General features: G+C 39.8%; 1 protein-coding gene across 11 annotated transcripts in view; it reads right to left on the reverse strand.

Moving 5' to 3' along the window:
- The window catches only part of LOC148017135 (uncharacterized), a 123,838-nt gene extending 112,106 nt beyond the window's left edge, over positions 1-11,732 (reverse strand). For 6 of the 11 annotated variants that reach the window (XR_015687844.1, XR_015687843.1, XM_087662500.1 and 3 more), the window contains exon 1: positions 11,582-11,696. Coding sequence is in view for 3 of the 11 variants with exons in the window: in XM_087662505.1 (XP_087518631.1) it covers positions 11,582-11,630 (49 nt within the window). In the remaining 8 variants the exon portion in view is untranslated. Of the gene's footprint in view, positions 1-11,581 lie in introns of all 11 variants that reach the window. The other 5 variants (XM_087662505.1, XM_087662501.1, XM_087662503.1 and 2 more) reach the window with 4 other exon arrangements.
- Positions 11,733-20,030: the final 8,298 nt, after the last annotated feature.

The raw sequence follows: 20,030 nt of genomic DNA on the forward strand, positions 1-20,030 counted from the left end.
CTAGGATGGCACACTACCAAACACACTTCCTTCAAGTATTTGAGGATGGTTTCATCACCTGACCTAGTTACATGGATACATAGCTGCCTCATGGATTGCGCACAATTATTGGTCAGATTGGCACCTCATCCCACCACCTGAGGATTGAGATAGGCAGATGGGAGGGCATACATACAGAGGAACGCATATGCCCACTATGTGATAGAGAGCTGGAGACAGAGGAACACTATATTTGCCGATACACGATATATTATGATATACGATGCAAACACCACTATCTATTTCGAGAGGGTTTTAGACCCTTGAGACGAATCGTGTAGTTTGAAGATCACGGATGCTTGGGTTTCTTCCTCTTGGAGCTCCAGAGGCTCAAAGCAGCTATTCTACAAAGAAGGCCCCCACAACTCCTTGGCTCACATAGACAGAGAGCAGTCACTAGCTTTTTCACTGCTACACGACCAAGTATGGCACGTACCACTACTACTGCCACACAACCTACAAGAGTACATCATCATTGGACCTTGTCTTCTATAGGTGTCCCTTTGGATAGAGCAATGCCCAAGTCTACCCAGACGAAGGCCTAGACATCCATACCACAGACAAATTAGAGCCATCATTGAGTGCCACAAGAGACAGATGCTAAGATGCCTCATCCATGTAGAGATATATCTCCCTAAAGGACAGACATCTCATTGATGGAGAGTTTCCTTTTTTTACTTTTACGTTAAGATCATCGACATGTTTTCCTTTTATAAAAAACTATTTCACTTTTCAATCTTATAGGCATGTTTTTCATCTTTTCTCGTTCCAAATAAGAAACATACCATCATTGTGTGTATTGCTTTGGTCTCATAGGCCACATTGGCCTTTTAGAGATGTTAATATACTATTTCTTTCTTTCTTTCTGTGTGCGAGAGAGGTCTTTTCCTACTAGAGCTCTAGAGGTGCCGCATAGCACTACCGTGAGACAGGAGGCCAGCTCAATCTAGAGGGACCCACACAGAGAGCACTGATAGACTTTTTTCACAGATCCGCCGACCCTACTGACACTACTAGCCTTGTAAAGATACAACCACCCCGCCAAACACCTCCCATTCCATGCTGTGGAGTCACATTGGATAGAGCCATTTCATATTATCGAGCACAACGACCCTATCTACTAGGACCACGTGCAAGGAGACCGCACCATAGTGGTGGATTAGAGCCATTATCACAATACGCCAAAGACTCAGCACTAGGCAATGATATTAGTGGAGCAATTAGAGACCAGATCATAGCTAAGATCATGTGTAGACCTTGAGATCAACTATAGCCTACAATCTCCACCACATTTTTCTATGCATAGTTCTATCAAATTTGGGTTTCCTTTTCTTTCTACCGATGGGACAAGACTAGACATGGTCCTACTCTAGCATAGTCCCATCATAAAAGTTATTCTTAGGCATTGTTTCATAGGCCACTTACTTATTTTAATATTACCTTCATCTCACTAATGAGATGACATTAGACATGGATATACTTTGGATTTTGTCTCATAGGCCACATTGGCCTTATGTGGACCTTAATATCTCTCTCTCTCTCTCTCTCTCTCTCTCTCTCTCTCTCTCTCTCTCTCATATATGTATATTTGTGTATGCACGTGCACTAGGAGCAAGTGCAAAGAAGCAACATTTGTAAATGTCAAGCCTACAATATAGTCCAAGCTAGATACCCCACACTATTTAGAGGGGACACCTCCCTCAAACTAGTCTAGAAGTCCCTAAACCAGCACTACTTGGGCCAGTTCCTAGTTGAAATTAAAAGGCTCCCCATATCGTTACTACAAGCAAGCACTTCACAAAGAGGGGGACAACAATCATAGCTCATCGATTTCTTCTAGACAATGACCATACACAACACCTACATAGAGAGAGGTGACAATCCAGAGAGCTCAAGAGATCAGAGTAGCACACCAATCACTTGTGTGCGGCTATGAAGAAAGACATTACAATATGAATACGACTTAATTGAAGGGACAAGACAAGTGCTAGATTATATCGCCCATCTTAATGCATGTATGAAGAGTAGAAGAGAATTAAGGATACGATGTGAACATGTCTGCATGGAGTTTAGGGCTAGGAGTGAAGTAGGGGAAAAGCAAGAGTATTCTATCAATTAGGAGGAAAGGGAAACAAGAGAAGGACGGAGGAGGAGGAGGGATCAACCAGATTTTTCGGACTTCCTACTGCTTGCTTCTTGTCTACCATCTACAAGTCATACTAGGTATACTTTGGGCTAATCACTACAGGGTATGAACATGGCTACTTTAGGGTATTTCAGGACTGATTTACAGCAGCCCACTGCTGTCATAAATCTCTCCTCTATGATGAGCATGATCATGATGTTTTTGGCTAAAATCTAAAGGTTTTGGAGGCCTAATCTTCTAGGTCGAACATGCTCAATATCTGGTTCTTCTCCTTCATAGGTACTTTCTTCCCTCCTTTTGAATAGCTTGATCCTCTTCCCTGCAGGGAATATGATCAAGATTAAAAGAGATGGCACATGTCAAAGGATGTGTAGGTTTAGAGGGGGTGGATGTTGTGTGGCTTTAAAGATAGACATTAAAATATGAATATGACTTAATTGAAGGAACTGGATAGGCAATAGATTAGGAAAAAGCAAGAGTATTATATTTGATAGGAAGAAAAGGAAACAATAGAAGAACGGAGAAGGAGAAGTAGGGATACACCGGATTTTTCGGACTGCATGCTACTTGCTTCTCATCTACCATCTACAAGTCATGCTAGGTATACTTTGGGCTTATCAGTGCAAGGTATGAACAGGGCTGCTTTGGGACAAAATAGGGCAGATCTTTGGAGAGTTTTGGGCTGATTTCTAAGGCTGGAAACAGGGTATTTCAGGACTGATTTACAAAAGCACACTGCTGTCATAAATCTCTCCTTTGTGATGAGTCTGATCATGATGCTTTTTGGCTGAAATCTAAAGGTTTTGCAGGCTTGCCTTTGGGCTTAAGACGGGGCATACTTCAAGGATACTTTGAACATGAGTAGGATGATCTAGGAAGGCTGAGAATAGGGAATTAGAGGCTGAATTACAACAATGCATTGCTGTTCATTTCTTACTGCTGTTATGCATGCTTTGTTACCCTGAAACAAGGGACATTGTGGTCTATTTTGAAATTTTCTTAAATCAGTGCTGTCATACATTGGAAGGCTAACATTCTAGGACTCAAATAGTGTTTTTCACTATTGTAAAGCATAGAAAAACACGGCAACATTTCTATCATACACTTTCATCTTGGATCTGTGTGCTTCTTTGATTCTGAATCAAGTGATCTCGAGGACTAAACCGATGTCATGAATGAAATGAAGGTGAAAGAAGAATTCTAAAAGTACACCAGAACAGGGTTTTTTCTATTTATGTGGGCCGATTATGTATTGGGCTGTTATCATGAATTATCAAACCTGTTTTTGAACCATAGATGCTATGTATACTGTCCAAATCTATAGCTGATGGGTTAGATGCATGAAGGGCTGAATATAGCCAGATTTTCACTGGCATAAAACAAACTGAGGAATTGATGTTTATGCAGTTATATGATTTGTATTTGGTTTGGAAAGAAGAAACATAATAAGGCATCTACATATATGATTTGAGTATAAAAGTCCCCCTATGTCTCAATCTTGAAACCCCTTTTCTTTCTCTTCATCTCCCATCACTAAAAGCTTCTCCCCCTACCTTGAACTCTTCTTACCTAAGACCATATAACTTTTAGTAATACACGAAAAATCCCCCGACATCACGGGCATAGGGGTACCACACATAAAGGCTACACTGGAGAGAGATGAGAGAGCAATACAAGCAGAGAGTTAAGGGATCAAATCAAATACTATCCCCATACTATTTCATCAAGGATATATGACATACTCTATCCACAACACCGATCTTGACTGGGTGGAGCTAGTTATCAATGAATCATATTCGTATCTAGGCACACAACACAAAAGGAGTAGCAACCATTGGAAATCCTTCGCTTGGAGAGTGCCGAGGCAAGAGGAAGAACACCAATCAACATTCGCCAAATGAAGACCTTGAATGAGAAAGGCATTTTGTTAAGCTAGCTTGTCATCACCACTGATTTCCACCACGCTTGGCTTTTTTGGAGACCCTAGGTGTTATTGCCTTTCTAGACAAGCTAGGCCTTATCACGAATCCGTATGTGATATATTTGATTTACTAAATCACAACCCAAAAGCAGCCAACCATTAATCGTCCAATCTTTCCAAGGAGCCTCCTAATCTAAAGATGAGAGAGGTTGCGTGGCCTGTAAAGAGGTGGAAATGGCATCCCACAAGTTGCGGTAGCCTCAGGGCACATGAAAGTAGTGCTAAAGCGATTTGAAGGATATAACACCCCACTGACAGGTAGAAGAACATCAACAACAGTGACGAGCCACAAGTACACCATCCTATTCAACATCGGCCTTTGTTCGTCTTTGCCTTACCAGCAAAGAAGCTTCGAAAACACCAACACTTCCGCTTTCAGGGAGTTTGCTGCCTCCCGAGTGCAAAGAAGATTTAGCAAGGACCGATCTCTAGGAGTGGACCAAATGATTCAACAACATAGAAGATTTAAGATAAACAAGCTGCTTGGGATTAACCACATGCCACCATGAAGTAAAAATCATGGTATTCTCATGCTTGATACCTTGAGACTCAAGGAAGAATCTGGCAATCAAGGACCAAGGTTGTCTAGCTTGGCCGGAGCAATCATGTGTCCACCACAACTGTTCCTGTGAAGAGAGAGATAAGAGTCCAACCACCTCGCCATTGGCCGCTAGATGCGACCACATTGTTAGAATGGGGTGAGTGGCCAAGGCAAATAACAAAGGGCTCAGTGGGCAACCTTGCCTAACCAATCGATGAAGGGGGAAGGGTGTCATGACACCAGCATTGAGCAAAACTCTTGAAGAGAAATCTATGCTAATAGTATTGATAAGTCATGCCTTGCATTAATTGACCCAAGAAGGACCATTCCAAATGATTGAAGGTTTTTTCAAGGTCCAAGTAGACCATCACCATTTCCTGTTTTGTGTGGAGAGCATAATCTATGTCCATCTAGACATTCAAGATGTTGTGCAAAATAATGCACCCTTTGATGAATCCATACTAGGCATGGTGAATAATGTCCGGAAGATATTCATGCAATCTATTAGCTAGGACTTTGGTAAAGATCTTATACACAGAACCCATTAATGAGATTGGTCGCCAATCCTTCCGCTCGCATAAGGTTGCTCTCTCTCTCTCTTTGGTAAAGATCTTATACACAGAACCCATTAATGAGATTGATCGCCAATGCTTCCGCTCGCATAAGGTTGCTCTCTCTCTCTCTCTCTCTCTCTCTCTCTCTCTCTCTCTCTCTCTCTCTCTCTCTCTCTCCATTTGGTTAATCATAGCATTAGACAACAACTTTTTGGTACATGGGAAATTCCTAGACTTCTCAAATGTAACATTTTGGTCTCATAGGCCAATTTGGCCTTTTGTAGACTAGCTTGCTTTCTTTCTTCTTTCTTCATCTTAGATGCATGAAGTGTGGGAGACCCAACAGACAAGAGAGGACATATCCTCATGCTGAAATTTGAGAGTTTGGATAAGAAGATAGCTTTTCTCACAAGACGTGAGGCTCTAAAAGGGAAAAAGATATACCACAATGAGGATTTTGACACCTGCCCAACTAGAACATAGAAGGGTAGCATGCCCAAGATTTTGGAGACATGAAAGGAAGGAAAATATGCAATGTACAAAGATGGCAAAGTGATTATTACACATCGATCACAGTGATGGTGCGAAGCCTATGAGACACTTAGGATGTCAGTATAGAACTATAATGGAGCATTACGCCTAGATGCCAGATATTTTGAGGATAGTTTTCGAAATATGGACATAGCCATGTATATAGAAACACATCAATGTAAAGGGAGTCAATTGCCACATGTTCATGGGTGCAAATAGCAGAGTGCATTCCACCCACATGCTAGAAAGCCTAGTAGTACTAGGGATTCTGGAGGCATGGCCATACTCTTTCGTTAAAGCCTTAGAGATGTAGTACAAGTGATACAAAAAGACAAAGATGCATGATACATGTGGGTCAAGAGACACACAAAATGGCCACGTGATATTTTCATTGCTATATGCTATTTCATTCCAGCCCCATCTATTCATGCCTACATCATGCCGCAAAGTCACACTAGACTGGGCTATTGCACTTTGTAGAGTGCGATGACCCCAACCAATTGGCCGACGATGAATGAGAGGCCCATACCATAGTTAGATCAAAGCCATCATTGCGAGACATAGGAGACTCACTCCTCGACGTATTAGAAGAGGGGCCTCGAACCATTTCAGGATGGAGATTCTATGCCAATCCTGAGACCTAGAGAGGGATCACTCTAGGTAGATATCACACACACACACATATATATATAGAGAGAGGGAGAGAAAGAAAGAAAGAAAGATATATTAATGTCTACATAAGGCCAATGTGGCCTATGAGACAAAATCCAGAGTACATCCATGTCTAATGTCATCTCATCAGTAAGGCAAAGATAACATTACAAATAAGGGGGTGGCCTATGAAACAATACTGAAAATAACTATATGATGGGACTATACTAGGATTGAACCATGTGCAGTGTTATTCCATCGATAGAAAAGAAAAGGAAAGGAAAGGAGAACCAGATTTGATAGAACCATGTACAAAAGTGTGATGGGGACTATGGGCTGTAGCTGATCTCAAGATCTGCACATGATCTCAACTATGATGTGGTCCCTAGCTGCTTCACTGATATGCCTGGTGGTGAGTCTACGGTGTCTCGTGATAATGGCTCTAATCCGACTGTGATGTGGCCTCCTCGGATGTGATCCTGGTAGACGGGGTCGTCGTGCTCGACGAAGGGAAGTGGCTCTATCCAATGTGACACCATGGTGTGGCCTGTAAGGTGTCTGGCAGGGTAGCTCTATCTCTGCTAGGTTGGTAGTGTCAGTAGGGTCGGCTCTGTAGAAGAAGTCTATCACTGCTCTCTGTGTGTGTTCCTCTATGTGAGCTGGCCTCTTGTCTCGCAGTAGTGCAATTCGGCGCCTCTCAAGCTCCAAGAGGAAAAGACCTAGGCATCTCTGGTCCTCGTACTCCATGACGCGACGAAGGGGTCCAAATCCATCACGGAAGAGGCAGTGGCACCGTCCTCATATGTCATAGTATACTGTGCATCTGCAGATGTAGAGCTCCTCCGTCTCAGGCTCTCGACCACAGAGCTGGCAAGTCCTATCCTCTCCTAGGGTATTTGTCCATCTGCATGTCTCCATCTAAAGCCTATGTGAGGAGGTGCAAATCTGTCTGATAGCAACCCGTACGCTATGGGAGAGATGAGTGTCCATATATGCTGGCTGAATAGTGAAACCATCATCAGAGAGACACAAGAAATGACTCCTTTAGAACTCCATCCTCGATCCTAGAGAGAGTGGTGGATGGATCCATGTCCTTGCTGTCTCAATCCTCAAGATATCAGCTCTGATCACCTGGTTCAACTCTGATCAGCTGAGAGAAAGTGTAGGGCAGTCAAGGCTATAATCCAAAGGTGGAAGACAGTCAATATTCAAACCATGGTGGATGGATCCATGTCCTTGCTGTCTCAATCCTCAAGATATCAGCTTTGATCACCTGGTTCAACTCTGATTGGCTGAGAGAAAGTGTAGGGCAGTCAAGGCTATAATCCAAAGGTGGAAGACTGTCAATATTCAAACCATGTAAGCTCATCCAAATAGCCATCTATGAAAACCAACAATTCTTCTCGCCTCCAGCTGCTAGTTGTCTAGATGAGGTTAGTGCCAATCTAGAGTATCTATGGTGTGGAAGTTCCCATAGTCTGTGCCAAAAGGTCACTGCCCTGAAGAGTGCCTCCGTAACTATAGGTGTTGCCCCTAGCTCTGCTCTGACAATGGGATGTAGGGTGGAGGGCTTACTCCTAATCATGTGTGCTATCATCATGATCAATGGCCTTTCCATGCTATCCCAACCATCATAATAATCCCTCTCTATTCCAATCTGATCAGTGAGTGGGCTAAGACGCCTGTGGTACAAGCTGCAACCCCATACCTCTGCTCCATATAGTAATGTAGGTATGACTAGGGTGTCAAACAACTAGAGTTTGGTGCGGGGCTTCTGGAACTGTATGTGAGCACATTGACTCTCGAGTGCCCCTAGTGCTGCATATCCACGTGCCAGACGTGCCTCTGATGCCCCTCTCAACAAAAAACGTGGGCCAGAGAAGGTGACTCCCAAATAGACATATTCCCTCACATGCTCCAGTATGTCTCCCCCAAATGTGAATTGATACATAGATCTAGTCACCCATGCTGCTGAAGTATTGAAAACCATGGTTTTGGTCTTTCCAAGGTTCACTGTGAGGTCTTTATCTCTACAGAAGATGTGCAAAGCATCTAGATGGCACTGCAATCCCTCTGGTGAATCTGAAATGAGAACAATATCATCTGCATAAAGTAATATCGGTATCAGCACCCCTGCCAAGCTGGCTCCAACTCCTCCTCCTTGGTCTATGTAATCAGACACTTCATCTATGTATAGACCAAACAATATGGGTGAAAGTGGACATCCTTGTTTCACTCCTATGGTACTATCAATCCTCTCCGATAGCCCCCTAGGTGCTCGTACATGACCTGTCACTGCCTCATACAATGCATAGACACCCCATCGTATACCCTCTGGTACTCCAATGTCCTACAATCTCTGCATTATGCGTGTACGAGGCACTGTATCAAAAGCTTTGCGAAAGTCTACAAAGCAACAATAAATCCTCTTGTCTCGGGTTCGACCCTCCTCAATAATGGCTCTAAGTGTGAGAATATGGTCTGGCGTGGTATATCCTCGTCTGAAACCTGCTTGTCCTTGTGCTCTCTTGCCTTGCATTTCAGCCCACTCAGTGAGTTCATGCTCCAATATAGATCCATATATCTTGGCCAAAGTATGACCGATCATGATAGTCCTGTAGTTGCTAGGAATCAAGGGATCACCATTTTTAAATAGCACGATTATAGTATTGTCTGACCAACTCATAGGGAAACATTCACATACTACTCTATTGAACATATGTGCTAATATGGGTGCTAATATGTCACAAGCATGTGAGAAATGTTCTGCTACTAGTCCATCTTCATCCTGTGCCCTCCCATTTTGTAATCTATAAATTGTATCCCTAACCATTTTCCATGTGAAGAATGACCATTGTGTTGGCCTACAAACTTGTGGGGGCTACATAGGTGGCTGTCCTAGCAGGTTATACAGCTGTCTCCCATAGTCAAGCCACGCACGCATCTGGTGATGTAATCTATATGGGGGGCTGTCTTTCAAGGAACATCTTCCACACGCTCTTGCTATCCCACCCCAAAAATAGCTGATATATCTCTGTTTCTGCTTTCGTTAAGTAGTCTCGTTTCTTCTTTCGCACAAGGCATTTAAAGAACGCCTTTGCTTGGCGATGTATCTAAGTGTCTAGCTCCACTTCCCTCTGTAAGCGAGCTCGTGTGACTCTACACTCATCATCATACCAGCTATTTTGGGGAGCAGTAGATCGTATGGGTCTACATCGGGGCAAGGTGTGTGGGAATGCATACATGGCTGATCCATGTATGGCCTCTGCTAAATCCCTTGTACATTCTTCCAACGATCTACTCAAGTCCAATGTATGTAAACTGGTCTGCAGAGAACCACTGTAGATGTGTGAGGTATCTTCTGTAAAGTAGTACTTGGGATGTTTAGGGAGGCATGGTGTTTCATGTTTCATATGTACACAAGAGAGCATGAGTGTCAAAATAGCAATGATCTGCTGCTATGCCAATTGGTTTCTTAGATATCTTAAAGTTTTGGATGTCTGGTATCAATGCTGGTGAGCCTATCAAGTAGTCCACAGTACTTGCCCCTCCTTTGTGATTCTAACATGTCAAATTATCAGATCCTAGCCATTGTGGCAGACCATTAAAGATGGCTAGTCTATGTGCACTTCCCAAAGTCAATAGGAGTTTTCCATAGATACTCACTTCTTTATATTTTACAAGTAATGTTGGTAAAATCAACTGTGGATAGTGTCCATGGGGATGCTAGGGCTTGTCTGAGGCAGCGATAAGGCTGATTTGAGTCTGTCCAGTGCCTTAATAGAGCAATAACCGGCAGGCTAGCAGGAAAGGGGAAAATTGACTGCTGTTGTCGTGTTTCCCTTGCTATTGTTTTGTATTGTGAGTTGTAACTGTGTGCTCGTTGAAAAAATAAAGAGTTTTTAGTTTTAGAACAATTTTTCACTTTATTTTACTTTTAATAGATCTTAGCCTCATATTAGGATACATTTATTTCATGTAACTTCACTTCAGCTTTATTATGATGAGATGGCATTGGATATAGATGTATTGGCTTTCGTCTAATAGGCCACATTGGCCTTTTGCAGCAAACGTTAATGTATCTTTCTTTCTTTCTCTCCTCCATTGTCATGTAACAACCTCCAATCTACCCATCTCTACCATGTCTTAGGAAATTTGCCCTACAAGAAACACAGTTTGAGATTGTGTTAAATGTCGAAGTTCCCTCACTACTCTCTAGAAGCCTTGATCATGTCCTACAAGAAACACAATTTGAGATTGTGTTAAATGTTGAAGATCCTTTGCTACTCTCTAGAAGCCTTGATCATGTCTCAAATGTTGTTTGCCTCCCTCCTCCTCCCTATGTCCTCTCACTCTTGTAAGGGTGTCTCCACCCTTCACCCTCCTCCTCATCCTAGCCCACCCTCTACTCTCTTCCATTGGCTATCTCTTGGCTCCATGTGTTTGTGGGTCTCGCAGCTGCTCCCCTCTGACTATGCTATGATCCATGTGCTACATGAATTTGCTAGTGATCCGTGTGCTCCAAGTCAAGACAAACAAGAAAATGTTGGCGTTAAAAATGATTTGAGTAAAAATATATGATGCATGGAAGATCATAGTAATACACACATTGAACATATTTCACAAAAAACCAAGGCTTGATACAAAGGGAATTGCAGATTTTTCCACAAACAGATAAATATCACTAATAGCATTTGAAACAGACGGTTTAAAATTTATTATAAGTTTTAGTTGTAGAAAGAGAAAATACATAAAATTGGGTTTAGAATGACTTTGATTCAAAAATCCCTCCACTTTTGTCAATCAAAGGTTTCTGTATTTCCTACTAAAAATGTGTTTTGTGAATGCTAATTAAAAAATTGGTAATTTATAAATCCATCTATCAATGCAATGATGGGGATTTCTTATCATGTCAGGTGAAACTAATCGGAGGCCGAAAAACATAATTTTATTTCACTGTGAAGGGAAATTGCAAAACCATCCTGGTTAATCCACCTCTCCTGCCATAATGATTGCAAACAATAGCGAGTATTCTCAGACATCAGCTGAAAGCCCATTTTACAGACTTGCTGGTAAAATTAATCATGAATACCGGCCAAGGGCGTGCTTATTATGAAAGAGCCTAGGTGGAATATTACCAGTCGTTTTTTGCTGTGGATTAGGGTTTCTCGTACAAGGCGCGAGCATCGAATTACTCGGCAAAAGACGCAGGAATTACAGTTGGGCTCCAAACTGTGTTTTCCTCTTCAATTTTGCTAACAAAATATTTAATGAAATTCAGACATTGATAACGATAATGATAATTTAAGATTAAGTTAACTTAAGACAATTGATACTGACTATGACCATGACAATGATAAGTGTCGTTGATTAATGAGAAAATAACCAAAATAGCCAAGGGTTATGTTCACAAAAATTTGAGGCTTAAGATAAAATATGTAGCCAAAAAAAAAAAATAAGAGCTTTAAATTCTTTAAAAATAAGGTCTAGAACTTTAAAATTTGCAAAAAACATTAGTTAAAACTATGGTAGATGCCTTAATCCCTCTATAATCTTGAAGTAAAAGTTTCTCTACTTGTGAGACCAAAAGCGTTTTTCATGAACATTGGCCAAGGGTTGTCTCCTCAAAATTAATAATGATAATAACCAAAATACCTAGAGCTATTCTTTGCACAAATTCCTAAAACACCACTCAAATTTTCAACGATTACTTCGAATTTCAATGCATCCCTTTATTTTGGGAAAATTTTTCACAATGCCCTTCAAATTTTGCCAAAATTTCTAAGATACACTTTCCATCATTAATAAAAGAGATAACAAGAATTTCAATTATATGAGATGAAATCGCTAGTGATTTATGCACAAATGGCACTATCCTTCAGTTGATTTCTTGTGATTTTTCTTAAACAAAATCAAAGGAGAAATGTCTTGGAGTGACAATGCAACATGACTATGGGCATTTATCGCCATAAAGGGCATTCATTACGAGAGGCACAAAATGGCATAAACTCTTAACGCATTTTCATTACAAAAGAACAACAAGCAATAGGTTGACTTTGCTACGTGGCATTTTCTTTTACTTCATTGGTACAATACCAGGATAGGGGAGGAGTTTGGAAGGTGGTACCTAACATGGATGAGCAATGCTAAATCAATATAAATTTGTTGGGAAGGGTTTCTATTTAACACACAACAAGAGAGGGATTGGATGATTGCATCTACTTGGGGTTTAGAGTAAATTTTGTGTATGCGCTTCCAAGGTCACCCAACTTCAACTCGAAAGATTCTCTGTAGCACGAATGCCTAGTTTGGGTCACCTTCCCTAGGCTTCAAGGGACTGGTTGGATGAGGATATTGGGCCACTTATTGAAGCATTGGGAAAAGTCTTATACATACCTAGAATAACAAATGGAGTACTTAAAACTTTAAAAAAAAGCTTGCATACTATGAAACTATAGAACAGAGATCTCAAATTTTTTTGAAGTAGTTTATCTCCATGGTATTGAGGTTTGCATTGAGGTTAAGTTCTACAAGTTTCTTGACTCTTGCTACATCTATCATCAAACCGGGCATTATGCAAGGGACTGCAAAAAAAGGGTATCAATAAACAAGAGAATGGAAGAATAGCAAATAAAGTGTTGGTGGAAGAATCTCAAAAACCTATAGGGAAGCAAGAAGCTAATCAGGTGCAAAATGGGACCTCTCCGGAGCCTGAGCAAATGGTGGAAATTAAGGCGAAAGCACCATAGAAGGACCAAACAAATGAAAAGCCCAAGTATCAACCAAGGGATGGGAAAGAGAATCAATTACCATAGCAAACGAAGGCCAAGAATGGAAAGCAAAAGAAATCCATCTCCCTTACCATACCACGGCTAGTGAAAAACAAGAGATTAAATATCATGATGAAATGCTAGAGAATTTTGCTCAAGTGCAAGGAGAGTTGCATGTGGGAGTATACTATGCAATAGAAAACCTAACATCTTGGCCATGCAAGAGGTTAAGATTAGAGATGAGGACCTTTTGAAATTGAGATATACTAAATATGTAGGTATCTTGGTGATAGGAGATAGAGATAGAGGGGGAGTTATGATCCAAATCAAAGAATAGCTAAAGCCTAATCTTGTATAGAAAGAGCCAGAAACGTCAGTGGTAGCTATACAAATCAATGTCGGAGGATCAAAACTCCAAGCGTATTCATTCTTTATGATCCTATTGTATCAATGAAAAGGACAAGATTGTGCGAATACTTAGTGTGTAGATGGCGCAAGAGAGTACTATGTGAATTGGAGATTGGAATATGACAACATTGGAGGATGATAGGTTTCATGCATGTAGTTTGATGATAATAATAGAATAAGAGAAATGGGAGGTTAAAATGGGAATTTAATGGAAAATTTAGGATTCACTCCCAAGTTCTACAAGATGGTTAGTAGTATATTCATAAATGCAATTGCAAGAATAGGGTAAATGGATATTTGTCACATTCATTTGCACAACTATGCATATCAATGAGAAAATTATGTAATTTACCTCCTTTGATGTTTGTTACTGTAGTAGACCCATAATTAAAGGAAATTGGCTTACAACTACAAAGAAAGTGTTTCCATGGCCTCCCTCTACCAAATGGAAATTAGTTCTACATGCAATCATTTGCTTATGACAACTCCAATATTGCCAAGGTAAGAAGGAGAATGTTGAAAACTTGATGCAAATCTATGATCAGTACACATAGGTTTCTTGGATGGTAATCAGCAAAGCCAAAACAAAGTCTATGTACTTGGGACTCAAAGATCAACCAAAATGGAGACACAACAATTGGGGCTTAAAGTTAGTGGAGAAAGGGGAAGTTTCAAGATACTTGGGAGCACATGTTGGATGCAATCACTATGGGCTAGAAGATAGACTAGATTGGGAGGCTCAAAAAGTTCAATTGCAACAATAGCACCCATATATCCTTTGGAGGGAGGTTGATTATCATGGATAAGGTCTTAATTATGACTGCTATGTTTGTAGCAATAGTTACTCCCTTATCCAATAGACAATGGGAAAGGTGGAAAAAGCATGCAATGGTTTCTTTCAAAGTTTTGGTGAAGATAAGGAGAAATGGCATGGTCGGAAAGGCTAGAAGAAAGGGCCAAAAGAATAAGTTTCAAGCTACTTTCAAGGATAGAAGTTAGCAAGCCATGGACTGTGATAAGCAAATACATAATTTTCTCTTCAATATCCAAGGTGGAGACCATGGGACCTTATCATGGGAGGAAAGTTGCTTGTTATGGCCATGAGGATCGACATCAAAGGTTATGACACTATCAAGAACCTCGTCAACAAATGGAGAGGGGTGATTAAAGAGTTGAAGTGGAATATAGCATTACTACAATGCATTTGGACATTTCCCCAAGCTTTCAAGTATGGGATACCCCCCACCAATAGGTATGCCATGATAGCAAAGATAATTTTAGAGAAGGAAATGACTAGATGGATGGATGTCTAGGATAATTCCTAGGTAGAGATCATGAAAGTGGAGGAAATTGCAAATAATTTTCACTTATAAAATGAAGTAGTGGAGATTATTATGTAGAAAATGAGATAGGACCGGGATACCCCCCACCAACAAGTATGCCATGATGGCAAAGAAAATGTTACAGAAGGAAATGACTAGATGGATAGATGTCTAGGATAATTCCTACATAGAGATCATGAAAGTGGAGGAAATTGCAAATAAGTTCCACCTATAAAATGAAGTAGTGGAGATTATTATGCAGAAAATGAGATAGGGCAAGTGCCATTTGCTAAGATTCGGTCTACAATTGTATGGCATTGCCTACCTACCATAAAGGGACACCTACAATCAAAATGAAGAAGAGGAAGCACTTCCCCATTGTTGGAAGTTGCCATTAAAGTTAGCAAAGCATGAAGAGAAAGCTCCTCCTCCATTGTGTTGGGCACATAGAGAAGGAGAATGGCAAAGACATGGAGAGCCACCCCAAGTAGACTACTCAATCTATGTTTGTTGTTGAAAGTTGTGGCAACAAAGCTACCCACAAAAGATAGAATTTTGAAGATAATCAAGGTTAACCCAAATTGTGTGTTATATGATACGAGTAGGGAAATGATCGAAGGCCTATTATGGTGTTGCATAGACTCAATCCTTATTTGGAAAAATATGAAAGAATGGTTTAAGGAGGTGGGCCTAAATGATATAGTGAAAATGAGAACAATGTTTTTTGGAGATGGAGGAATGGACAAAGAGACTCTAAAGTTACGTTATGAAAAAGGAATATAGTTAAGCCATGTAAGAAAGATTATTTAATAATCATCAAGGTTTTGAGAAAAAAGCCCATGTTTTCAAGATTTCCTATAGGTATCTTGTCAAGAGAGAATGAGCATATTGAGTAGGGTAAATCCCCTTGTTCAGCTTTGATGTAAATATATGCTTGATTAACAAATATTCATATTTCATGTTTGAAGAAAAAAAGGGTAGATCATCAATATAGAAAATAATGGACTAACGAGACTTCAGAATAGTTTGATTGAAAAAGAGACAAAGGTCTTGCCAATCAGCTTTAAAATCATTGAATTTTTAGGGGAGAGTCTTTCTCAATATGAGAGATAAATAATCAAATTTGCAACCTACAAAACTGATTAACTGCATCCATATGAGGAATGAAATTGTTGATGGAAAATATGCATCATTAATTTAGGACACTATTGGATGTAAACTTTAGAGTAGTGAGGAATCCATTATTAAAATAACCAACCACAAGCATAAATTAGAAAGGATCAAGATGCATTCGTAGGTAACCAATTGCCAAAAACTATCCTTACCCTTTTCGATCATCTATGGAGTATCACCTAGAATTTGAGGAATATTCATTAGCAAAGCCAACCAAATATTGCTATGTAAGCATTTAACCACTAATGCAATTTGTTAGTATTAATTACCTTAGTAAAATAAGGCATATGATGTCCATGTCCTACTTTCTAGGTAGGTACAAATAGAGTTTAAGCTGTGTGTGAGTTTTTCTAGCAATGTGCAATATATTAAGTGCATATTTACACCATTTAAAGATGAAGCTTACAAAGCAAAGTCTTCCACTTTGTGCAAGCTCATGCAAGCTACTTTGTATGCATATTTTCTAGCCTTAAGGTTTATAGAAAGAATACGACACTCCTTTCTAATTTGACTAAACCACTCCACTAAAGCTAGGTGGAAGAAAGGGTTTTTGAACAACATATTATTCCTAGCCATTCATAAAGTCCTCATTGCAACAACCACCCTAACATTCTAAGCAAGTTAGATTCATCATCTAGCTTGCCCTTATCACCAAGGATTGTTGCCTTGAGGGATAGAAAATCATTCAACCTTGCTTAAGACACCCATTGTCTCAACATTCTCATCAAGAAAGTTTAGACTTCTTGACTCAATGTAGTCCTAGAAAATATAGGCAACATTCTCTTGACTTCTCTACAAAAATGACAAAGAGGGGAGGCTTGTTTGAACTTATTTGATCTATCCTTATTTAGGAATTTCAATATTAGTTACCTCCACAACACTAGGGTTCCTTTCCAAACTTGCTTCACTTTTCCAATCCAAGGTCTACAATAATAGCTCCATTATTTCCTAAATATCAATGGCCTATCATCCCATAAAGCTTCCATCTATTCATCCCCTTAGCATATATCTTAGAGTTGAAGAAGTTGAGATCACCATCTCTAATGAGCAATCACCACATTTGTCTAAATCTCATTCCCATTGGTAGGCTTTTGCAAAGGTCTTGGCAATATCTGAGCATGCAATCTCAACCTTCAACCCTTTTTAGAAAATACTACCATTAGAGTTGAAGAAGTTGAGATCACCATCTCTAATGAGCAATCACCACATTTGTCTAAATCTCATTAGAGTTGAAGAAGTTGAGATCACCATCTCTAATGAGCAATCACTACATTTTTCTAAATCTCATTCCCATTGGTAGTCTTCTCATTAGAGTTAAAGAAGTTGAGATCACCATCTCTAATGAGCAATCACCACATTTGTCTAAATCTCATTTCCATTGGTAGGCTTTTGCAAAGGTCTTGGCAATATCTGAGCATGCAATCTCAACCTTCAACCCTTTTTAGAAAATAATGCCACATATTTTCACTCCTTTCAAAGACATACGCCCAAGATGAGATGCCATAGAGATACATATGGAAGATCAATTAGTCAAATAGACCCAAAAACAAGTAAAGAGTAGAGGCTACCAACCTTGGCACCTCTAGCAAAAACAAGATTGCCACGGGTGATCTTCCATGAAGAATCACCAAAAGAGATATGGTGCCTATCATCATCCAACTATCTAGTTGAAATAAGGCTTTTCATCAAGCCCATACATGACATACATCATGAAGCACAAAAGGATCACTAGTACCAAATTACAATCTAACATCAACTATGCCAATGACATCCAATGCAGTGTCATCTCCTAGTCTAACCCCATAACAATATGGTAGGTATGAAACCAATAATGATGTAAGGTAACATGAAAGGAAGCCCCCAAATCAAGAAGCCAACATTGAGAATAAGTAGATAGTACATCAATCAATTGAGTAGCATTAAGAGATAAATCTGCAAGAATGTACTCATCAGAATTGTTTAGACCCTCCCATTGTCTGCCTAACATTTTGGCTTGGCCAATGAAAGTCCAAAATGTGATACAAGTTGAGATTTTGTGATGAACCTAAGGTTATGGATTCTACTCTCTTGGATAACATGATAGAAGTGAGTCACCTCTTGGAAAAATGAATTATGTAAAAATACCCATGTATAGTTCCTTTTGATTGGTCTCACCAAGGTGGATTTTAGTGAGAATGAGCAAAAATATTGAGTTAGTTATTGTGAAGGGACTAAAAACATTTAGTTGATAGTCAAGGGCATTAGATGCCCCTTGACAACAACTCTTGAGGGTAACCATACATATCTAATTGATAACACTAACCTTTCATGTCCAGATGCCAAAAAGAACCCCTCAAATTTTAAGAATGACTAAAAATACCCTTGTTAGAATGACAACACAATTAAGTTTCCCTAAAATTTTAAGAATGACTAAAAGTACCCTTGTATCTTTTTCAATAAAACTATTCTCAAGTCTCATTGTTCCATTATTTTCTATATTGAGGATCTACCTTTTTTTCTTCAAATGTGGAATATGAATATATATTAATCAAGAATATATGTACATTCAAGCTGAATGGGGGGATTTAACCAAATATTCTCTCTCTTGACAAGCTACTTGTAGGCAATATTGAAAACATGTGCTTTTTCCCTCAAAACCTTGAAGATTCCTAAACAATCCTTCCTACATAGCTTAACTACACCATTGATAGGGTTTTCATTTCCTTTTTCATCAAAACTCTATCTCTATTTACCTAGATATGCTTCATCACCACAAATCTGACCACGTACCATAACTTTAGAGTCTCTTTGTCCATTCCTCCATCTCCAAAAATCATTGCCCTCATTTCCACCATATCATTCAAGTCTACCTCCTTAAACCATTCTTTCAGTTTTTTCAAATGAGGATTGAGTCTTTGCAACACCAAAATAGGTGTTTTATTATTTCCCTACTCACGACACATAATACACGATTTGGGTTAACCTTAATCATCTTCAAAGTTATATCTTTCATTGATGGCTTTATCTCCACACCTTTCCATAGCAAAATAGATTGAGCATTCTACTTGGTGTGGACCTCCATGTCTTTGCCACTCTCCTTTTCTACGTGCCCAATGCAGTGTGAGAGTAGCTTTCTCTCAATGCTCTACTAACTTTAATGGCAACTCCCATTAATGGGGAAGTTATTCCTCTTCTTCATTTTGACTGTAGGTGTCCCTTGATGATTAGGTAGGCATTGCCATACATCTATAGGCCCAATCTTGGTAGATGGCACCAATCCTGTCTCTTTTTCTACATAATAGTTTCCATTGCCTCCACTACCTTCTTTTCTTGATTTTATAGGTGAAATTTCTTTGCAATTTCCTCCACTTTCATGATCTCTACTTCGGAATTATCCTAGATACCTATCCATCTAGTCATTTCCTTCTCTGACATTTCCTTTGCCGTCCTGGCATGCCTATCAATGGGGGGTATCCTTTCCCTAAAAGCTTGGGACAATGTCCAAATGCATTGTATAAATACTACATTCCCTTTCCTAGAACTATCTTCCTTCCATTTCAACTCTTTAATCATTTTCTCTATTTGTTGATGAGGTTCCTAACAGTGTCATAACCTTTGATGTTGATCCTCATGGCCATAGCAAGCAATTTTTCCTCCCATGATAAGATCCCTCACTCTCCACCTCGAATGTTTGAAGAGAAAATTACGTATTTGCTTATCATAGTCCATGGCTCGCTGACTTCTATCTTTGAAAGTAGCTTTAAACTTATTCTTTTGGACCTTTCTTCTAGCTTTTCCAACCCTACACCTCCACTCCTTATTGATGCTATCATAGTGTTCCACTCTATGGCATGCCATTTCTCCTTATCACCAAAACTTTGAATGAAACCCGTGTATGCTTTCTCCAACCTTTCCCATCTTTTGGAGAAGGGACT

Source organism: Lygodium microphyllum, chromosome 22 (genome assembly GCF_053477565.2).
Source record: "Lygodium microphyllum isolate KBCC chromosome 22, Lygodium_microphyllum_v1.1.10, whole genome shotgun sequence".
NCBI classification, from domain to species: domain Eukaryota; kingdom Viridiplantae; phylum Streptophyta; class Polypodiopsida; order Schizaeales; family Lygodiaceae; genus Lygodium; species Lygodium microphyllum.